General features: G+C 46.0%; 1 protein-coding gene across 3 annotated transcripts in view; it reads right to left on the bottom strand.

The window, feature by feature from the left end:
* Window positions 1-2501: 2501 nt before the first annotated feature.
* SMARCD3 (SWI/SNF related, matrix associated, actin dependent regulator of chromatin, subfamily d, member 3) overlaps window positions 2502-16016 on the bottom strand; it is a 157537-nt gene continuing 144022 nt past the window's right edge. For all 3 annotated transcript variants that reach the window (XM_065398732.1, XM_065398733.1, XM_065398734.1), the window contains 3 exons: window positions 13506-13628; window positions 2696-2797; window positions 2502-2555 (listed from right to left, as the gene is read on the bottom strand). In XM_065398732.1, the coding sequence (XP_065254804.1) occupies window positions 2502-2555; window positions 2696-2797; window positions 13506-13628 (279 nt within the window). The remainder of the gene's footprint in view (window positions 2556-2695; window positions 2798-13505; window positions 13629-16016) is intronic.

Genomic DNA, 16016 nt, shown 5'->3' with positions numbered 1-16016 from the left:
GGATATATTCACTGTTATTGCTAGTTAATCTATGGCATTAACATACTGCAGTGGTAGAAATATCTAAGTTGGAAGCAACAACACTAATGGTGATTCTGAATAACCTGACCAGAAAGCACAGACCTGGGGTAATAGAAATGCCCAATTAAATCCTGGACTGAGTCAGACTTGTATAAGGAAGAAAGGCTGTTGCCACTCCATCTTCTCTTATCAGTGGAGGCAGCACAGCTGGAATCTCCACACATGACCATCTGGCACCTGAAGGGGAAAATTTACCTAATCTAAAGTTCTCTGGCACATGTGCTGCATGCTTATGCCCCAGCCCCTGTTCTTCCTTTCCTCACACACACAAACAAGTATTATTTATGTATTTCTTATTCCTGGAGACTGAACCCATCCTCTGAATGTAGCTGCTCTGTTTAACATGTACTGAAAAGAGCCTACACACTGGATAGCATGCACACAACTGATACAGCAGCCTAATAAATATGGAAGCACAGTTGCAGATAACTCACTCTGTTTCCCTTCAGAATGTTTTGCCTGTGGTCAGGTTAATGGAGTAAATGAGAGCTGAATATCTTTCACATCCCAGGAACCTTACATTCCCACTCTAGCCTTAGCTTAAGACTGCAGTACTGGAGTGGTTTTAAAATTGAAACGGTTTAGCCCAAGCATTGAGGAGTATGCTCCCCCATTCACAATAAAAGGCCTCACTATCCAGGACAAAGCAGGGATCTGTCTCACACCAAATTAATTTATAAGATAGTACTGACTGTTACATCATCACAATCCAAATTCAAACGCCCAAACAGGTCTCTGAACACAATGGTCAGAGTGAAAGCTATGGTATACAAAAGCAGAGAGACATGGATGAAGAGGCATGGATGTCCCCTTCCAGAACTGGACAAAGGAAACTCAGGAGTACACCAGAAGAGGACAATTCCCCAACAGGGAAGACCTGCAAAGATGACAGAGGAGGAGATAGCAATATTAAAACAAACTACATTGTTGAGAAGAACAGTGCACTACAAACCTGAACTTATTTTTCCTTGCATGAGAGTGAAGAAAAGGATGCAAATAGGAGTATCCCAGAAGAGGAGTTCGATTTCTCAATCATTAATATGTCATTCATTCAACTTTGGCAACTGCTTTTTGGGCTGGGAATCATGTTAGGTTATTATTACAGACTGACCTGGGAGCTACATAGATTTGGAGTTTGAAGAGTGGGCATGTGCCACTGCTCCCTACTTCTTGGCTGTTTAATAGGTTGTAATTTTCATAGCCTGGATCTCCTATACTTCTCGAGGGAAGCTGTTTTTTCTAGTTCTCAATCTCTACTGCTGGAACTTGATTGAGGCAGATAGTGCTTGTAACCCAGAAGCATCCTGAAGTACAGTTACAGATTAAATAAAGGGGATGAAAGTTTTTTCTGGTATAGGTAGTACATCTGTGGTTGAAACATAGGGTTCATCCATGGAGTCAGAGAAGAGAAGTCACTGCAATTTTCTTACATGCTATGAAGTTGCACATCTTGGACGCTGCAGCACTTCAGTAATCAGGAGGAAACGTCTCTTGAGCACTGTTCCTAATGTTACAGCTAGCACAGCACAAAAGTAATGAAATCAGATACCTTACATTGTAGCCTTCCAGTAATACTAACTGTAGCTAAAGCAGTTATGCACGCAAAGCACCACTAGATCATTTCCACTTTCCCAGAATGCTTCATTTTGGCTCCAACCTCACCACTACTGGCTCCAATGATGTCACTGGCAGTTTTCTTATCATAGAGGCAGTTATTTTCCTCTTAGCATGGCAAATTTGAGCATCATGATGAGTTATTGGCTTGTGTGGTGAAACAGACTTCACTCCATCTTTCACTCAATGGGATAAGGTCTTGCAGAATGAATGGTCTGACTGTACCTCTTCCTTTTAGATGTTTTGTCACTTAATGGGCAGTTCCAGTTGGAATGGAAGCTGTGTTTGGGTAACTGAATGATTCCACAGCTGGAAGAGAGAACATTTTGTCCAATTTCAGGGAATTATCAGTGCAGAAAGTTGTCATAGGAGACTTTCAGATCACAGCTGAAACCATGAAGAATGAGAACCGCCTTTGTTTCTCCACATCCACAGTCTCCTGTAACATCTAGCATCCCCCCCTCCCATGAATATATGGTATAGTCCAATAAGTTTGCTGTGTAGTGTCTGAACTTTCTACTAAAACTCAATGATGCAAGTAGATGGATGAACATTTAATCCTTATTAATATGGACACCTCAATGGGGAATAGAAATCTTGTGCCCTCTCCGGCCTGGAATGGTTTGAGACACTCACATTAGCAGGATTTTCAGGGGTCACGCTAAAGCTGGTGTTGTGACTGGTGTTGCTGATGGCACATTCTTGTCCAGTCATTAAGCAAGTCCATGTGTAACAGTGAGCTAAGTAACACTGAGACGTCCACTGGCTCTAGATTCATGATGCCAATGGGAGGTTGTGAATAATGTTTATGTGTTACGCACTCCCAGAGACTGTTCCAGTTCCTGCCGGCGCTGTTGGATCTGAAAGAATAAAAATTATAGGTCTGTACAATTATGCAGATTCACACATTATCAATCAGCAGGCAGAAGGATTCCCTCTGCCCACGCCCAGTTAGCCAGCATGCATGACACAAGCAGGCTAAGTTACATTTCCTCCTTACCTTACAGTAGAAATATCTGCTCACAGCCTCCTGGGACCAGGGCTCATGATAAAATTCAGCTCTACGCTCCTCCTCAGGGTTCCCAACCACATCAGTCATCACCTGTGACAGAGATGCAACGATTCTTTACCACATCTCTTATAATCTGTGTCATAACTATAAAGGGAAGGGTAACAGCTCTCCTGTGTACAGTACTATAAAATCCCTCCTGGCCAGAGACTCCAAAATCCTTTTACCTGTAAAGGGTTAAGAAGCTCGGGTAACCTGGCTGACACCTGACCCAAAGGACCAATAAGGGGACAAGATACTTTCAAATCTTGGGGGGGGGGGAAGGCTTTTGTTTGTGCTCTTTGTTTTGGGGGTTGTTCGCTCTTGGGACTGAGAGGGACCAGACATCAATCCAGGTTCTCCACATCTTTCTAAACAAGTCTCTCATATTTCAAACTTGTAAGTAAACAGCCAGGCAAGGCGTGTTAGTTTTCCTTTGTTTTCTCAACTTGTAAATGTACCTTTTACTAGAGTGTTTATCTCTGTTTGCTGTACTTTGAACCTAAGACTAGAGGGGGGTCCTCTGAGCTCTTTAAGTTTGATTACCCTGTAAAGTTATTTTCCATACTGATTTTACAGAGATGATTTTTACCTTTTTCTTTAATTAAAAGCCTTCTTTTTAAGAACCTGATTTGATTTTTCCTTGTTTTTAGATCCAAGGGGGTTGGATCTGTATTCACCAGGAGTTGGTGAAAGGAAGGAGGGGGGATGGTTAATTTCTCCTTGTTTTAAGATCAAAGGGGGTTGGAACTGTATTCACCAGGAGTTGGTGGAAGGAAGGAGGGGGGATGGTTAATTTCTCCTTGTTTTAAGATCCAAGGGGTTTGGATCTGTATTCACCAGGGAATTGGTGAAAGGTTTCTCAAGGCTTCCCAGGGAAGGGAATTAGCTTTGGGAATGGTGGCAGCGGACCAGATCTAAGCTGGTAGTTAAGCTTAGAAGTTTTCATGCAGGCCCCCACATTTGTACCCTAAAGTTCAAAGTGGGGAAGCAGCCTTGACAATCTGCATGTAACCCTCTAACATACCTGGCATCAAAGTGTCCCAGCAATGGCTATGCGGCTCCCTCACCAGCATTAAATTGTCAGGATCTTAACCAAAAACCCTTACTACAGTGCTGTCCTTATCTAAAATCCATATCTCTCCTGACCCCACTCCATTTCTCAACAGGGAAAGAACTGCTATGGAGAAAGTCAGTCAATTAATACATTAGGAAAGGGGAGAAAACTGAAGGCTCAAAATTGGCCAGAAACTTGAGGTACTTTTTCAATATCTGCCAGAAAATATAAAAAGATTTGAACAATTTATGAGGAAAGAAAAATCTTTAAATGGTTGAGATTTTCAAAGCAGTGCAGGGAACTTTAAGTCATTAAAAGCAATGACCAAATCCCCTGCACTGCTTTGAAAAGCTGAGCAAATAGAACTGTTGTTACAGAACAAGGCAGGGGACATTTAGTGCATTGCACAGTCACAAATGCACAGAATCTATGCTATGCCCTGGCTTGTAAATAGTTCCCTGGGAGGACCCCTTCAGTGTGCAAAACCCCCAAGGGTTTACATTTTTCCACAAGGATACGCTGCATGGCCTCAATGTCTCCTAGACTGTGCTTCCAGGCTCCAGCACTCCCGCTTCTCACCTTAACCTTTGCCCAGCTAGTCTGGCTAAAGCACACTCTTGTTAAGATTCAGAGATCAATGCACTTCAGCAAGTATCTGCTGCAGCTCCACGCAGCCTTCTCAAAAACAGAATGGGGTTTATTAGTCAACCGGAACACAGCATCAGGAAGTTCTTAAGTTAACACACAGAAGCAAAGGATAAGGCTATGTCCAGACTTAAAAAACTACAGTGTCACAGCTGCACCGCTGTATTTTTTCAGTGTAGACACTTACTACAGCGATGGGAGGGGGGGGTGTCTTCCATCACTGTATGTAATCCACCTCCCTGAGAGGTGTTAGCTAGGTCAATGGAAGAATTCTTCCATCAACCTAGTGCTCTCTACTCTGGGGATTAGGGTGTTTTAACTAAGTCTCTCCCTCAGGGGTGTGGATTTTTCACACCCCTGAGAGACATAGCTATGCTGGTGTAACTCTTCACTGTAGACCAGCCCTAGGACAGATTTTAGACTGGCCAACCTCAGGGCTCTCTTGAGCCATGCTGCTGTAGGAGCCATTTGGCTTCCTTTCTCTGTCTCTGTTCCTTTGTCTTAGTCTCAGTTGAGAGCTCCTGTGTCTTTGTGAGGCCAGTTCTTAACACAGATACCTGACACCTCATGTTTTTAAGAACATAATAATGGCCACACTGGGTCAGACCAATGGTCCATCTAGCCCAGTATCCTGTCTTCCGACAGTGGCCAATACCAGGTGCCCCAGAGGAAATGAACAGAACAGGTAATCATCAAGTGATCCATCCCATTACCCATTCCCAGCTTCTGCCAAACAGAGGCTAGGGATACCATCCCTGCCCATCCTGGCTAATAGTCATTGATGGACCTATCTTCCATGAACTAGTTCTTTTTTGAACCCTGTTATAGTCTTGGCCTTAACCACATCCTCCGGCAAAGAGTTCCACAGGCTGACTGTGCATTGTGTGAAAAAATACTTCCTTTTGTTTGTTTTAAACCTGCTGTTTATTAATTTCATTTAGTGGCCCCTAGTTCTTGTGTTATGAGAAGGAGTAAATAACACTTCCTTATTTATTTTCTCCACACCAGTCATGATTTTATAGACCTCTATCATATCCCCCCTTAGTTGTCTCTTTTCCAAGCTGAAAAGTTCCAGGTTTATTAATCTCTCCTCATATGGCAGCCGTTCCATACCCCTAATAATTTTTGTTACTGTTTTCTGAACCTTTTCCAATTCCAATATATCTTTTTTGAGATGGGGCAACCACATCTGCACGCAGTATTCAAGATGTGGGCGTACCATTAATTTATATAGCAGCAATATGATATTTTCTGTCTTTTTATCTATCCCTTTCTTAATGATTCCCAACATTCTGTTCACTTTTTTGACTGCTGCTGCACATTGAGTGGATGTTTTCAGAGAACTATCCACAATGACTCCAAGATCTCTTTCTTGAGTTGTAACAGTTAATTTAGACCCCATCATTTTATATGTATAGTTGGGATTGTTTTCCAATATGCATTACTTTGTATTTATCAACACTGAATTTCATCTGCCATTTTGTTGCCCAGTCACCCAGTTTTGAGAGATCCTTTTCTAGTTCTTTTCAGTCTGTCTGGGACTTAACTATCTTGAGTAGTTTTGTATCATCTGCAATTTTTGCCACCTCACTGTTTGCCCCTTCTTTCCAGATCATTTATGAATATGTTGAATAGGACTGGTCCCAGTACAGACCCATGGGGGACACCACTATTTATCTCTCTCCATTCAGAAAAATGACCATTTATTCCTACCCTTTGTTTCCTACTTTTTAACCAGTTACCAATCCATGAGAGGATCTTCCCTCTTATCCCATGACAACTTACTTTGCTTAAGAGTCTTTGGTGAGGGATCTTGTCAAAGGCTTTCTGAAAATCTAAGTACACTATATCCACTGGATCCCCCTTATTCACATGCTTGTTGACCCCCTCAAAGAATTCTAGAAGATTGGTGAGGCATGACTTCCCTTTATAAAAACCATGTTGACTCTTCCCCCAACAAATTATGTTAATCTATGTGTCTGACAATTTTGTTCTTTACTATAGTTTCAACCAGTTTGCCCGGTACTGAAGTCAGGCGTACTGGCCTGTAATTGCCAGGATCACCTCTGGAGCCCTTTTTAAAAATTGGCGTCACATTATTATCCTCTAGTCCAGGTGTGGGCAAACTTTTTGGCCTGAGGGCCACATCAGGGTTCCGAAAGTGTATGGAGGGCAGGTGTAGTGTATTAAATTGCTCCCGGTAGGAATGTGATACTTACGGTGTGCTACTTACGGCTGCCAGGCCTGGTGCTCTGAGTGGCATGGTAAGGGGGCGGGGAGCAGGGGGGTTGGATAACAGGCAGAGGATCCCGGGGGGCATCAGGGGACAGGGAACAGGGGCGGTTGTATAGGTGTGGGAGTCCCGGGGGGCCTGTCAGGGGGCGGGGGTGTGGATAGGGGTCGGGGCAGTCAGGGGACAGGAAACAGGGGGGGTTGGATGGGGGGGTGGGGTCCCGGGGGGCGGTTAGGGGCGGGGGGTCCTGGGGAGGCAGTCAGGGGACCAGGAGCAGGGGGGGTTGGATGGATCGGGGGTTCTGAGGGGGGGCAGTCAGGGGTCAGGAAGTGGGAGGGGCAGATAGGGGACGGGGACCAGGCTGTTTGGGGAGGCACAGCCTTCCCTACGGTGTAGTGTATTAAATTGCTCCCCATAGGAATGTGCTACTTACAGTGTACTACTTACGGCTGCCAGTCCTGGTACTCCGTAAGTAGCACATTCCTACGGGAGCAATTTAATACACTACACCTGGCGGCTCTCGCAGTCCCGCTGCCCGGCAGGAGCTCGCAACCCCACCGCCCAGAGCGCTGGCAGCACGGTGAGCTGAGGCTGCGGGGGAGGGGCTGGGGGCTAGCCTCCCCAGCCAGAAGCTCAAGGGCCGGGCAGGCCCACGGGCCATAGTTTGCCCACCTCTGCCCTAGTCATTTGTTACAGAAGCTGATTTAAATGATATTACAGACTAGAGTTAGTAGTTCTGCAATTTCACATTTGCAGAACTCTTGGGTGAAAACCATCTGGTCCTGGTGACTTATTACTGTTTAGTTTTTCAATTTGTTCCAAAAACCTTCTTTAATGACACCTCAATCTGGGACCGTTCCTCAGATTTGTCACCTAAAAAGAATGGCTCAGGTTTGGGAATCTCACTCACATCCTCAGCCGGATATAGCCATGCTGTGTTCACATCAGATGCTTCTGCAGTTGGTGTTAATCTTTGGTCACTGGGGTTTTCGTTATCTCTATAAGATCTTCTATTGCGATGAGTTGGTTCTAGCCAGTCCTTAATGACCCAGTCATATCACCCCAGACAGTTACATGACTCACACACCTCATGTCTCCTGCTCTTTACACTCAGTGCAAGGGAAACTGAGGTGGACACTGGAATCATAAAAATATCACCAAAATTCCCACATTGTCACATCTCTTGTCCCTTCAAGACCAAACTGAGCAGGGGCACTTTAACCAGTCACCTGGGGAAGGTTGAGCCAACTACTGTTATCCATAGATGGCAAACCAATTTCCCATCCCCTTGGTAGCTGTCCTACCAGGCACTTTCAAGATTCTTACAGCATGTGGTAGGATGGTTGTGAGTAGCCCAGGTTGGGAGCTACAGCAGCAAAGCATTGTGAGGCACCCTGGTTTACAGGGCTGGCAATGACACAGTCCCTCACTGGTCTAAACTGCACCCCAGAACATGATATTCTTATACAAAATATATGGCAACAATATTAAAAAATCCCCTCAACAATCCAAAGAATGTAAATGACCTTCTAAGGTAATTGACATAAATAAGGTTTCAGAGTAGCAGCTGTGTTAGTCTATATCCGCAAAAAGAACAGGAGTACTTGTGGCACCTTAGAGACTAACAAATCTATTTGAACATAAGCTTTTGTGGGCTACAGCCCACTTCATCAGATGCATAGAATGGAACATATAGTAAGAAGATATATATATACATACAGAGAACATGAAAAGGTGGAAGTTGCCATACCAGCTCTAAGAGGCTAATTAATTAAGATGAGCTATTATCAGCAGGAGAAAAAAACTTTTGTTGTGATAATCAAGATGGCCCGTTTCAGACAGTTGACAAAAAGGTGTAAGGATACTTAACATGGGGAAATAGATTCAATTTGTGTAATGACCCAGTCACTCCCAGTCTCTATTCAAGCCAAAGTTAATGGTATCTAGTTTGCATATTAATTCAAGTTCAGCAGTTTCTTATTGGAGTCTGTTTTTGAAGTTTTTCTGTTGCAAAATTGCCACCTTTAAGTCTGTTACTGAGTGATCAGAGAGGTTGAAGTGTTCTCCTACTGGTTTTTGAATGTTATGATTCCTGATGTCAGATTTGTGTCCATTTATTCTTTTGCGTAGAGACTATCTGGCAGGAACGTATATAGGAGATATGGAAGTAGGAACGCATCCGCGGTGTAGCCTGGGCTGTGATTCAGGAAGGAGCAGAATAGCTGACACTTCCTGTTGCTTCGTGTGCTGAACAGGTTTATTTGGAGAAAGCCCCAGAGATGGAATATTGAGCTTCCGGCCAGAGGGACCACTTGTGGCCATGAAAAGAGTGGCTGAGACTGTCCGCCAGCTTGTTCTGTATCCCAGGGAGATGAGATGCTTATAGGTGTATCACAGTGCTCTACACAGAAGTCCCACAGCATGAGGGCTTCCTGGCACAGGGGAGAGGAGCATACATCCCCATTTGTTGATACAGAACACTGCTGTGGTGTTGTCCGTGAGGACTGATACACATCTCCCTGATATATGGATTCTGAAAGCCTGGCACGCCAGGCACACCGCTCTCAGTTCTCTGACATTGATATGCAGAGAGAGGTCTACCTGAGACCAGAGGCCTTGTGTCCTGAGATCTCCCAAATGTGCCCCCCATCACAGATCTGACGCATCTGTCACTAATGAGAGGGATGGCTGGGGGCTGGTGAAGGGTACTCCTGCACAAACTACCTGTGGGTCGAGCACCACAGGAGGGAGTTTAGTATTGGGCGAGGCAGGGTTACAATGCTGTCCAAAGTGTCTCAAACTGGTCGATATACTGACGCTAGCCGTGACTGGAGCGGGCGAAGCCTGAGTATGGCATGCTGTACTACGTAGGTACAAGGGCCATATGCCCCAGAAGTTTCAGGCAGTTCCTTGCTGTAGTGGTGGGGAACTGCCTGAGGCCCCGTATGATGTCACCCAGTGACCAAAATCTGGCTTCTGGGAGGTATGCCCTGGCTTGAGTCAAGTCTAGCACTGCCCCTATAAACTCTATCCTCTGCACCGGGGACAGTGTCAATTTGGCCTCGTTTAGAAGGAGACCCAGTTTGACGAACGTCCTTCTTATGAAGCCGACCTGCTCTTCCATTTGAGATCTGGAGTGGCCTTTGATCAGCCAGTCGTCGAGGTACAGTAAGGCTGGTATGTGGGCCGAGGGCGGGGTATAAAGGCCCAGTGACTGGAGAGTGGCACAAGAGTCTTTGAGGGAATGCAAAAACTCATCCATTTTGTCACTGAACAACTTGTTGTTGTCGAAGGGGAAGTCCTCATGGGTGGTCTGGACCTGTTTTGGGAAGCTGCTAGACTGGAGCCAGGGAGTCCTGGCGAAGGATGACTCCGGATGCCAGTGAGTGGGACGCAGTATTGGCAGCATCAACCGTGGCCTGGAGAGCCACCTTGGCCACCAACTTACCCTCATCTAGGAGATGTTGGAAGTCCTGCTGTTTCTCTTGGGGGAGGAAGGCCTGGAAGTCCACAAGGTTGGAGTATGAAAGGAAGTCATACTTGGCCAGGATGGCCTAGTAGCTGGCAGTGTGGAACTGGAGGCCAGCGGAGGAGTAAACCTTGCGGCCCAGGAGGTCCAACTTCTTGGTGGCCTGATCAGGGGGTGTGGACTGCAGGTGGTGCTGGTAGGTATGCTTGGTCGCGGCTTGGACTACCAGCGAGTTGTGAGGCAGGTGGGTGAAAAGAAAGTCCCTGCCCTTGGAGGGCATGAAGTATCGGTGTTCCGCCTGCTTTAGTGTAGAGGCACAGGAGGCTGGAGAGTGCCAAACGGTCTGGGCCAGCTGCAGGAGGGCATCATGGATAGAGAGGGCAGTACATGAGAGTCCACGGGGTTGTAGGATGTCCAGGAATTAATCCTGTGGGTCCTGGATATCTTCGACAGACAGATTGAGGGCCATGGCCATACGTCGAAGTAAGTCCTGGTACTGCACATGGTGAGCAGGGAGAGCGAGAGTGGGAGGAATGATGGCATCGTCTGAAGACAAGGAGGTGCCTGTATAGACTGGAGGTAGCAAAGATACCACCAGTACCGTCGAAGTGGGGATGGCTGGAGGTTCCTTGAAGACAGAGGGAGGGGCTGTGTGTGACGGAGATGGTTGGTGCTGTGAGCGAGATGGCATCCCACGCTCATGGCAGGGGATCCAGGCTGCCCAGTAGGGCCAGGCATAGGGGTTGCCAGGCAACAGCGGCACCCGTGGGCAGTGGAACCATGGGTTGGACAGCGGAGCATACACCAGAGGGTATGGTTGGCACCAAGGGTCCAGGCTTTAGGACCATGCAGGTGAAAAGGTGGGGTCTGGTAGGCAGGACCGCTCAGAATCGGACGACAGGTCTGGTAGGGATAGAGCCATTGGGACTGTCGGTGCAGGAAAGGTGGGATGGTCCAGGAGCAACAGAGGCACACCCGTGGAAAGGCCTGGGGGAGAAGTGTGGAGCGGAGTGAGAGGCTGGAGCAGGAGCAGCTCGTCCGTGGGAGATGGTAGGCGGAGAGCAACTGGAGGCCTGGAGTGGGCAGGGGAGCCTGCACAGAACAGCATGAGCTCAGCTGTTGGTGTGAGGGGGGACAAATGTCCCGGTGTGCACAGCACCGAGCGGACAAGTCCGGATGGGCATGGCGGAGTTGACAGAGGCAGGGGCGATGGTGGTGCGCCAGTCACCATGTCTGGTGGTGGTGCTGGTGGAGGGCGGTGCTTGAACTTGTGCTCAGAGCGGGACTTCTTTGGAGCAGGAACATCCGGGTCAACATACAACTTCTCAGCCGACCTGGCACAGCTTGTGGCGGCAACATTGCATTTGGGGGCAGTCCCTGTCAGGGAGCCACTCTTGTACCCACGAGTGTGCTTCTTATGCGCACAGTGGGCTTTTGGCAGGTGCACCGGTGCCGTCAATGCCAGTCAGGAAGGGCGTGGGGAGGTGCTCACTGCCAGTGTTGAATGTCATTCCAGAGGATCAGTGAGCCCCGAAGCCAGGAGTGCATGTGCTTGCGGAGGCAGAGTTCTCTGGCCTCCCAGGTGCGCGGTGGGAACGATCAGCAGATGGAGCAGCGGGCAGCGACGTGAGCCTCACCAAAGCAATAAAGACAACGTTGGTGCTTGTCACTCACAGAAAAGTAGCATGGGCATGAAACACAGTGTTTTAATCCTACTGCCAGGCCATAGTCCCCGGGCAGGGGGGAGTCCCCAGAGGGGAGAAGTCCAACAGAAAACTAACTAACTGATGATGAACAAACGGACAACAAACAACTAAAACTAGAAGAAAACTGTACAACGAACAGAAGCAGTTCTCTTAGCAAGCTAAGAGCACTGAGGAACTGGGGTTGCGACTCTGGCCACGTGGCAATAAGAGGGAACTGGAGTGACGTCGACTCGCACAGCCTCTTAAAGCCTCGGCTGCGCCAAGCAGTGATGCACGATCCATGTGCAGGTCAATGGACACTACTATTAACAGTTCTTGCTGTTCCTGCCATGTGGATGCTCACCCATGTTTAGAATCCACATAGGGACCATCACTTGAACAAGAATTAGAGTTTCCATTTGTTTAATGCTCATTTTTAAATGTGCTGTTCTTGTCACATATTTCGTATAAGGGTTCTCTTATTTCTCTTTGTGTTTGGTCTAATTTTACATTGTAAATTCTTCAGCCATTGGGCTACTTCTTTTACACATTTAGTGAGGTGCATAGCAGTTTTGGGGGAGACATAAATAATTATTGTTATTTATTGTAGCCATATTAAATTTAATTTAAAGTTTTTTTGGAGGGAGCTATTAATGATAAGATAGTGGTTTACCATAGCACACAGTGTAATAATCTAACTAGTAATTGAAAATCCTACCTAAGTACAATGTGGGAAGTTGGTATTACACAAAAAAAAGACTGAAATTTCTCAGTTACTGATTTTTGACTATTTAAACTGGCATCTTCAATATCGCAGTAATAGGGCTTGGCATTTTAATCTCCTTTTTCATTGTTTTAAGGAAATTAAAATCAAGCAAAAGTTATATTGAGACACTGTGGGATTGTGTAGCTGTGTTTTGTACAACTTCATAGGATTTAATTTCATAGCCAGAGGGCCCCAGCTCAGCCTTACACCCCAAACTCATCATCTGATCATAGCAGTTTAGTTATCAACTCCACGTAGACAAGTCAAATATACATCTGCATTCAGGACTTCTGCAAGGAAGGGAAAGTGTCTTTATTTGTTTCTGTGAACCATTATTATTCATTATTCTACTGCAGTAAAACCTAGAGTTCCCAGTCAAGGATCAAAACTTCATTGTGTTGGGTGCTATAGTCATGAAATAAAAGGCAGTACCTGGCCAAGGCAAAAACACAATAGGTGGACAAAATAAACAGTGTTTTTCATTAAAAACAGTAGTCAGACTTGCCCTCTAACTAGTCATTATCACCTGGCACCTTTTTGTACACATCAAGGCAAAGGTGAGTCTTAAAGGGGGATTTGTATGGCAAAGCACCTACCATGCTCTTAGGTGCTCAAAATAGCAAATAAAATACTTTACCAATTTTTTAGTAAAGCTACATGGAACAGATCCGTTCAAAAATATTTGTTAAAACCTTTGTGAACTACAAACACTTCTCTCACATGACAATTTTTCTAAAAGATCTGCTCTAGGAATTATTTTGGGGACGTTCTATGGCTTGTGTTATACAGGAAGCCAAACTAGATGATCACAATGGTCCCTTCTGTCCTTGGAATCTATGAATCTGAAAATGCACAGCTCAAGCCCGTGCTCCACTGCCTCCTCTTCCCTCCCAGAACCCCTGCTCACCTTGAGATCCCTGCTCTGGGATCGGAGAAGGTCTTGAATGTATCCTTTGGGATCTTTGGAGAAACTCAGCATGAAATCACGTTGTATTTTTAGCTGGTTTATAGATTCGATTGTCTCATGAATCTGAAAAGTAGAAGAAATAATATGGACGTTCTTGTATTTACGTGTCCCCAAGCCACAGTGAGTCTGAGTTTATCCTCTTCAGCCCATCTGTAATTCATATGAAACACAGAACTGTCATTTTGACAAATTACAGTTATTAAGGATCCTAAGGCATCTTTCCCACGAATAAGCATGTTAACTCTGATATCTTGGCCATGTTCTGCTTTCCTGACTACTCGTACACTTCACCTAGATACAGAATTCTTCTTCACATCCTGCCCTAAACTGTTGGATAGTGTGAGGCATGCACTGTCAAACAGCTAACTTATTTCACTGGAGGATGCAGTGATTCCTGTGTACACTGAGCGAGTTTGCTAAGTCTGTAAAATATTTTGGGATCTTTCTGGATGAAAGATGCTATATAAATATGTAATTAGAATTGTTTCTATTAAAACAAAGCAACAAATATAGGCACTGATGCAGGAAAACACTAAAGCACAAGGGGCCACAACAGTGGAACCCTTAACTCACCCAACAATATTGTTAATCTAACCAGCTATACTCTTAGCCCGGCAGAAGAGTCTGTCCTATCTCGGGGCCTCTCCTTCTGCCCCACCACCCCCACGAACATGATACAGTTCTGCGGTGACCTAGAATCCTACTTTTGCCATCTCCGACTCAAGGAATATTTCCAACACACCACTGAACAGCACACTAACCCACAGAAACCTTCCTACCAACGCTACAAAAAGAAGGATTCTGCGTGGACTCCTCCTGAAGGTTGAAACAACAGACTGCACTTCTACATAGAGTGCTTCCGCCAATGTGCATGGGCTGAAATTGTGGAAAAGCAGCATGACTTGCCCCATAACCTCAGCCGTGCAGAACACAACACCATCTACAGCCTCAGAAACAACTCTGACATTATAATCAAAAAGGCTGACAAAGGAGGTGCTGTCGTCGTCATGAATAGGTCAGAATATGAACGAGAGGCTGCTAGGCAACTCTCAGGCCATTACCTTCTGATTCCACTGAGGGGTACCAAAAGAAACTGCACCATCTGCTCAAGAAACTCCCTGAAGAAGCACAGGAACAAATCTACACCACCCCTAGAGTCCCGACCAGGGGTATTCTATCTGCTACCCAAGATCCATAAACCTGGGAATTCTGGACGCCCCATCATCTCAGGCACTGGCACCCTGACAGCAGGATTGTCTGGCTATGTGGACTCTCTCCTCAGGCCCTACGCTACCAGCACTCCCAGCTATCTTTGAGACACCACTGACTTCCTGAGGAAACTACAATCCATTGGTGATCTTCCAGAAAAAAACATGCTAGCCACTATGGATGTAGAAGCTCTCTACACCAACATTCCACACAAAGATGGACTACAAGCCATCAGGAACGGTATCCCTGATAATGTCACACCAAACCTGGTAGCTGAACTTTGTGACTTTGTCCTCACCCACAACTATTTCAGATTTGGGGACAATTTATACCTTCAAGTCAGTAGCACTGCTATGGGTACCCGCATGGCCCCACACTATGCCAACATTTTTATGGCTGTCTTAGAACAACGCTTCCTCAGCTCTCGTCCCCTAGCACCCCTCCTCTACTCGCACTACATTGATGACATCCTCATCATCTGGACCCATGGGAAGGAGGCCCTTGAGGAATTCCACCAGGATTTCAACAATTTCCACCCCACCCTCAACCTCAGCCTGGAGCAGTCCACACAAGAGATCCACTTCCTGGACATTACAGTGCTAATAAACGATGGTCACATAAACACCATCCTATACTGGAAACCTACTGACCGCTATACTTACCTACATGCCTCCAGCTTTCATCCAGACCACATCACACGATCCATTGTCTACAGCCAAGCTATAAGATACAAACGCATTTGCTCCAATCCCTCAGACAGAGACAAACACCTACAGGATCTCTATCAACCGTTCTTAAAACTACAATACCCACGTGGTGAAGTGAAGAAACAGTTTGACAGAGCCAGAAGAGTACCCAGAAGTCATCTACTACAGGACAGGCCAACAAAGAAAGTAACAGAACGCCACTAGCCGTCACCTACAGCCCCCAACTAAAACCTCTCGAGCGCATCATCAAGGACCTACAACCTATCCTGAGGGACGATCCCTCACTCTCACAGACCATGGGAGACAGGCCAGTCCTCGCTTACAGACAGCCCCCCAACCTGAAGCAAATACTCACCAGCAACTACATACCACACAACAAAAACACTAAGCCAGGAACCAATCCCTGCAACAAACCCCGTTGCCAACTCTGTCCGCATATCTATTCAAGGGACACCATCACAGGACCTAATCACATCAGCCACACCATCAGGGGCTCATTCATCTGCACATCTACCAATGTGATATATGCCATCAT

The sequence above is a fragment of the Emys orbicularis genome, chromosome 2 (genome assembly GCF_028017835.1).
Source record: "Emys orbicularis isolate rEmyOrb1 chromosome 2, rEmyOrb1.hap1, whole genome shotgun sequence".
In the NCBI taxonomy this organism is placed as follows: Eukaryota; Metazoa; Chordata; order Testudines; family Emydidae; genus Emys; species Emys orbicularis.
Note: the sequence above shows the minus strand (reverse complement) of the source record. Positions and strands in the feature narration are given on the sequence as shown.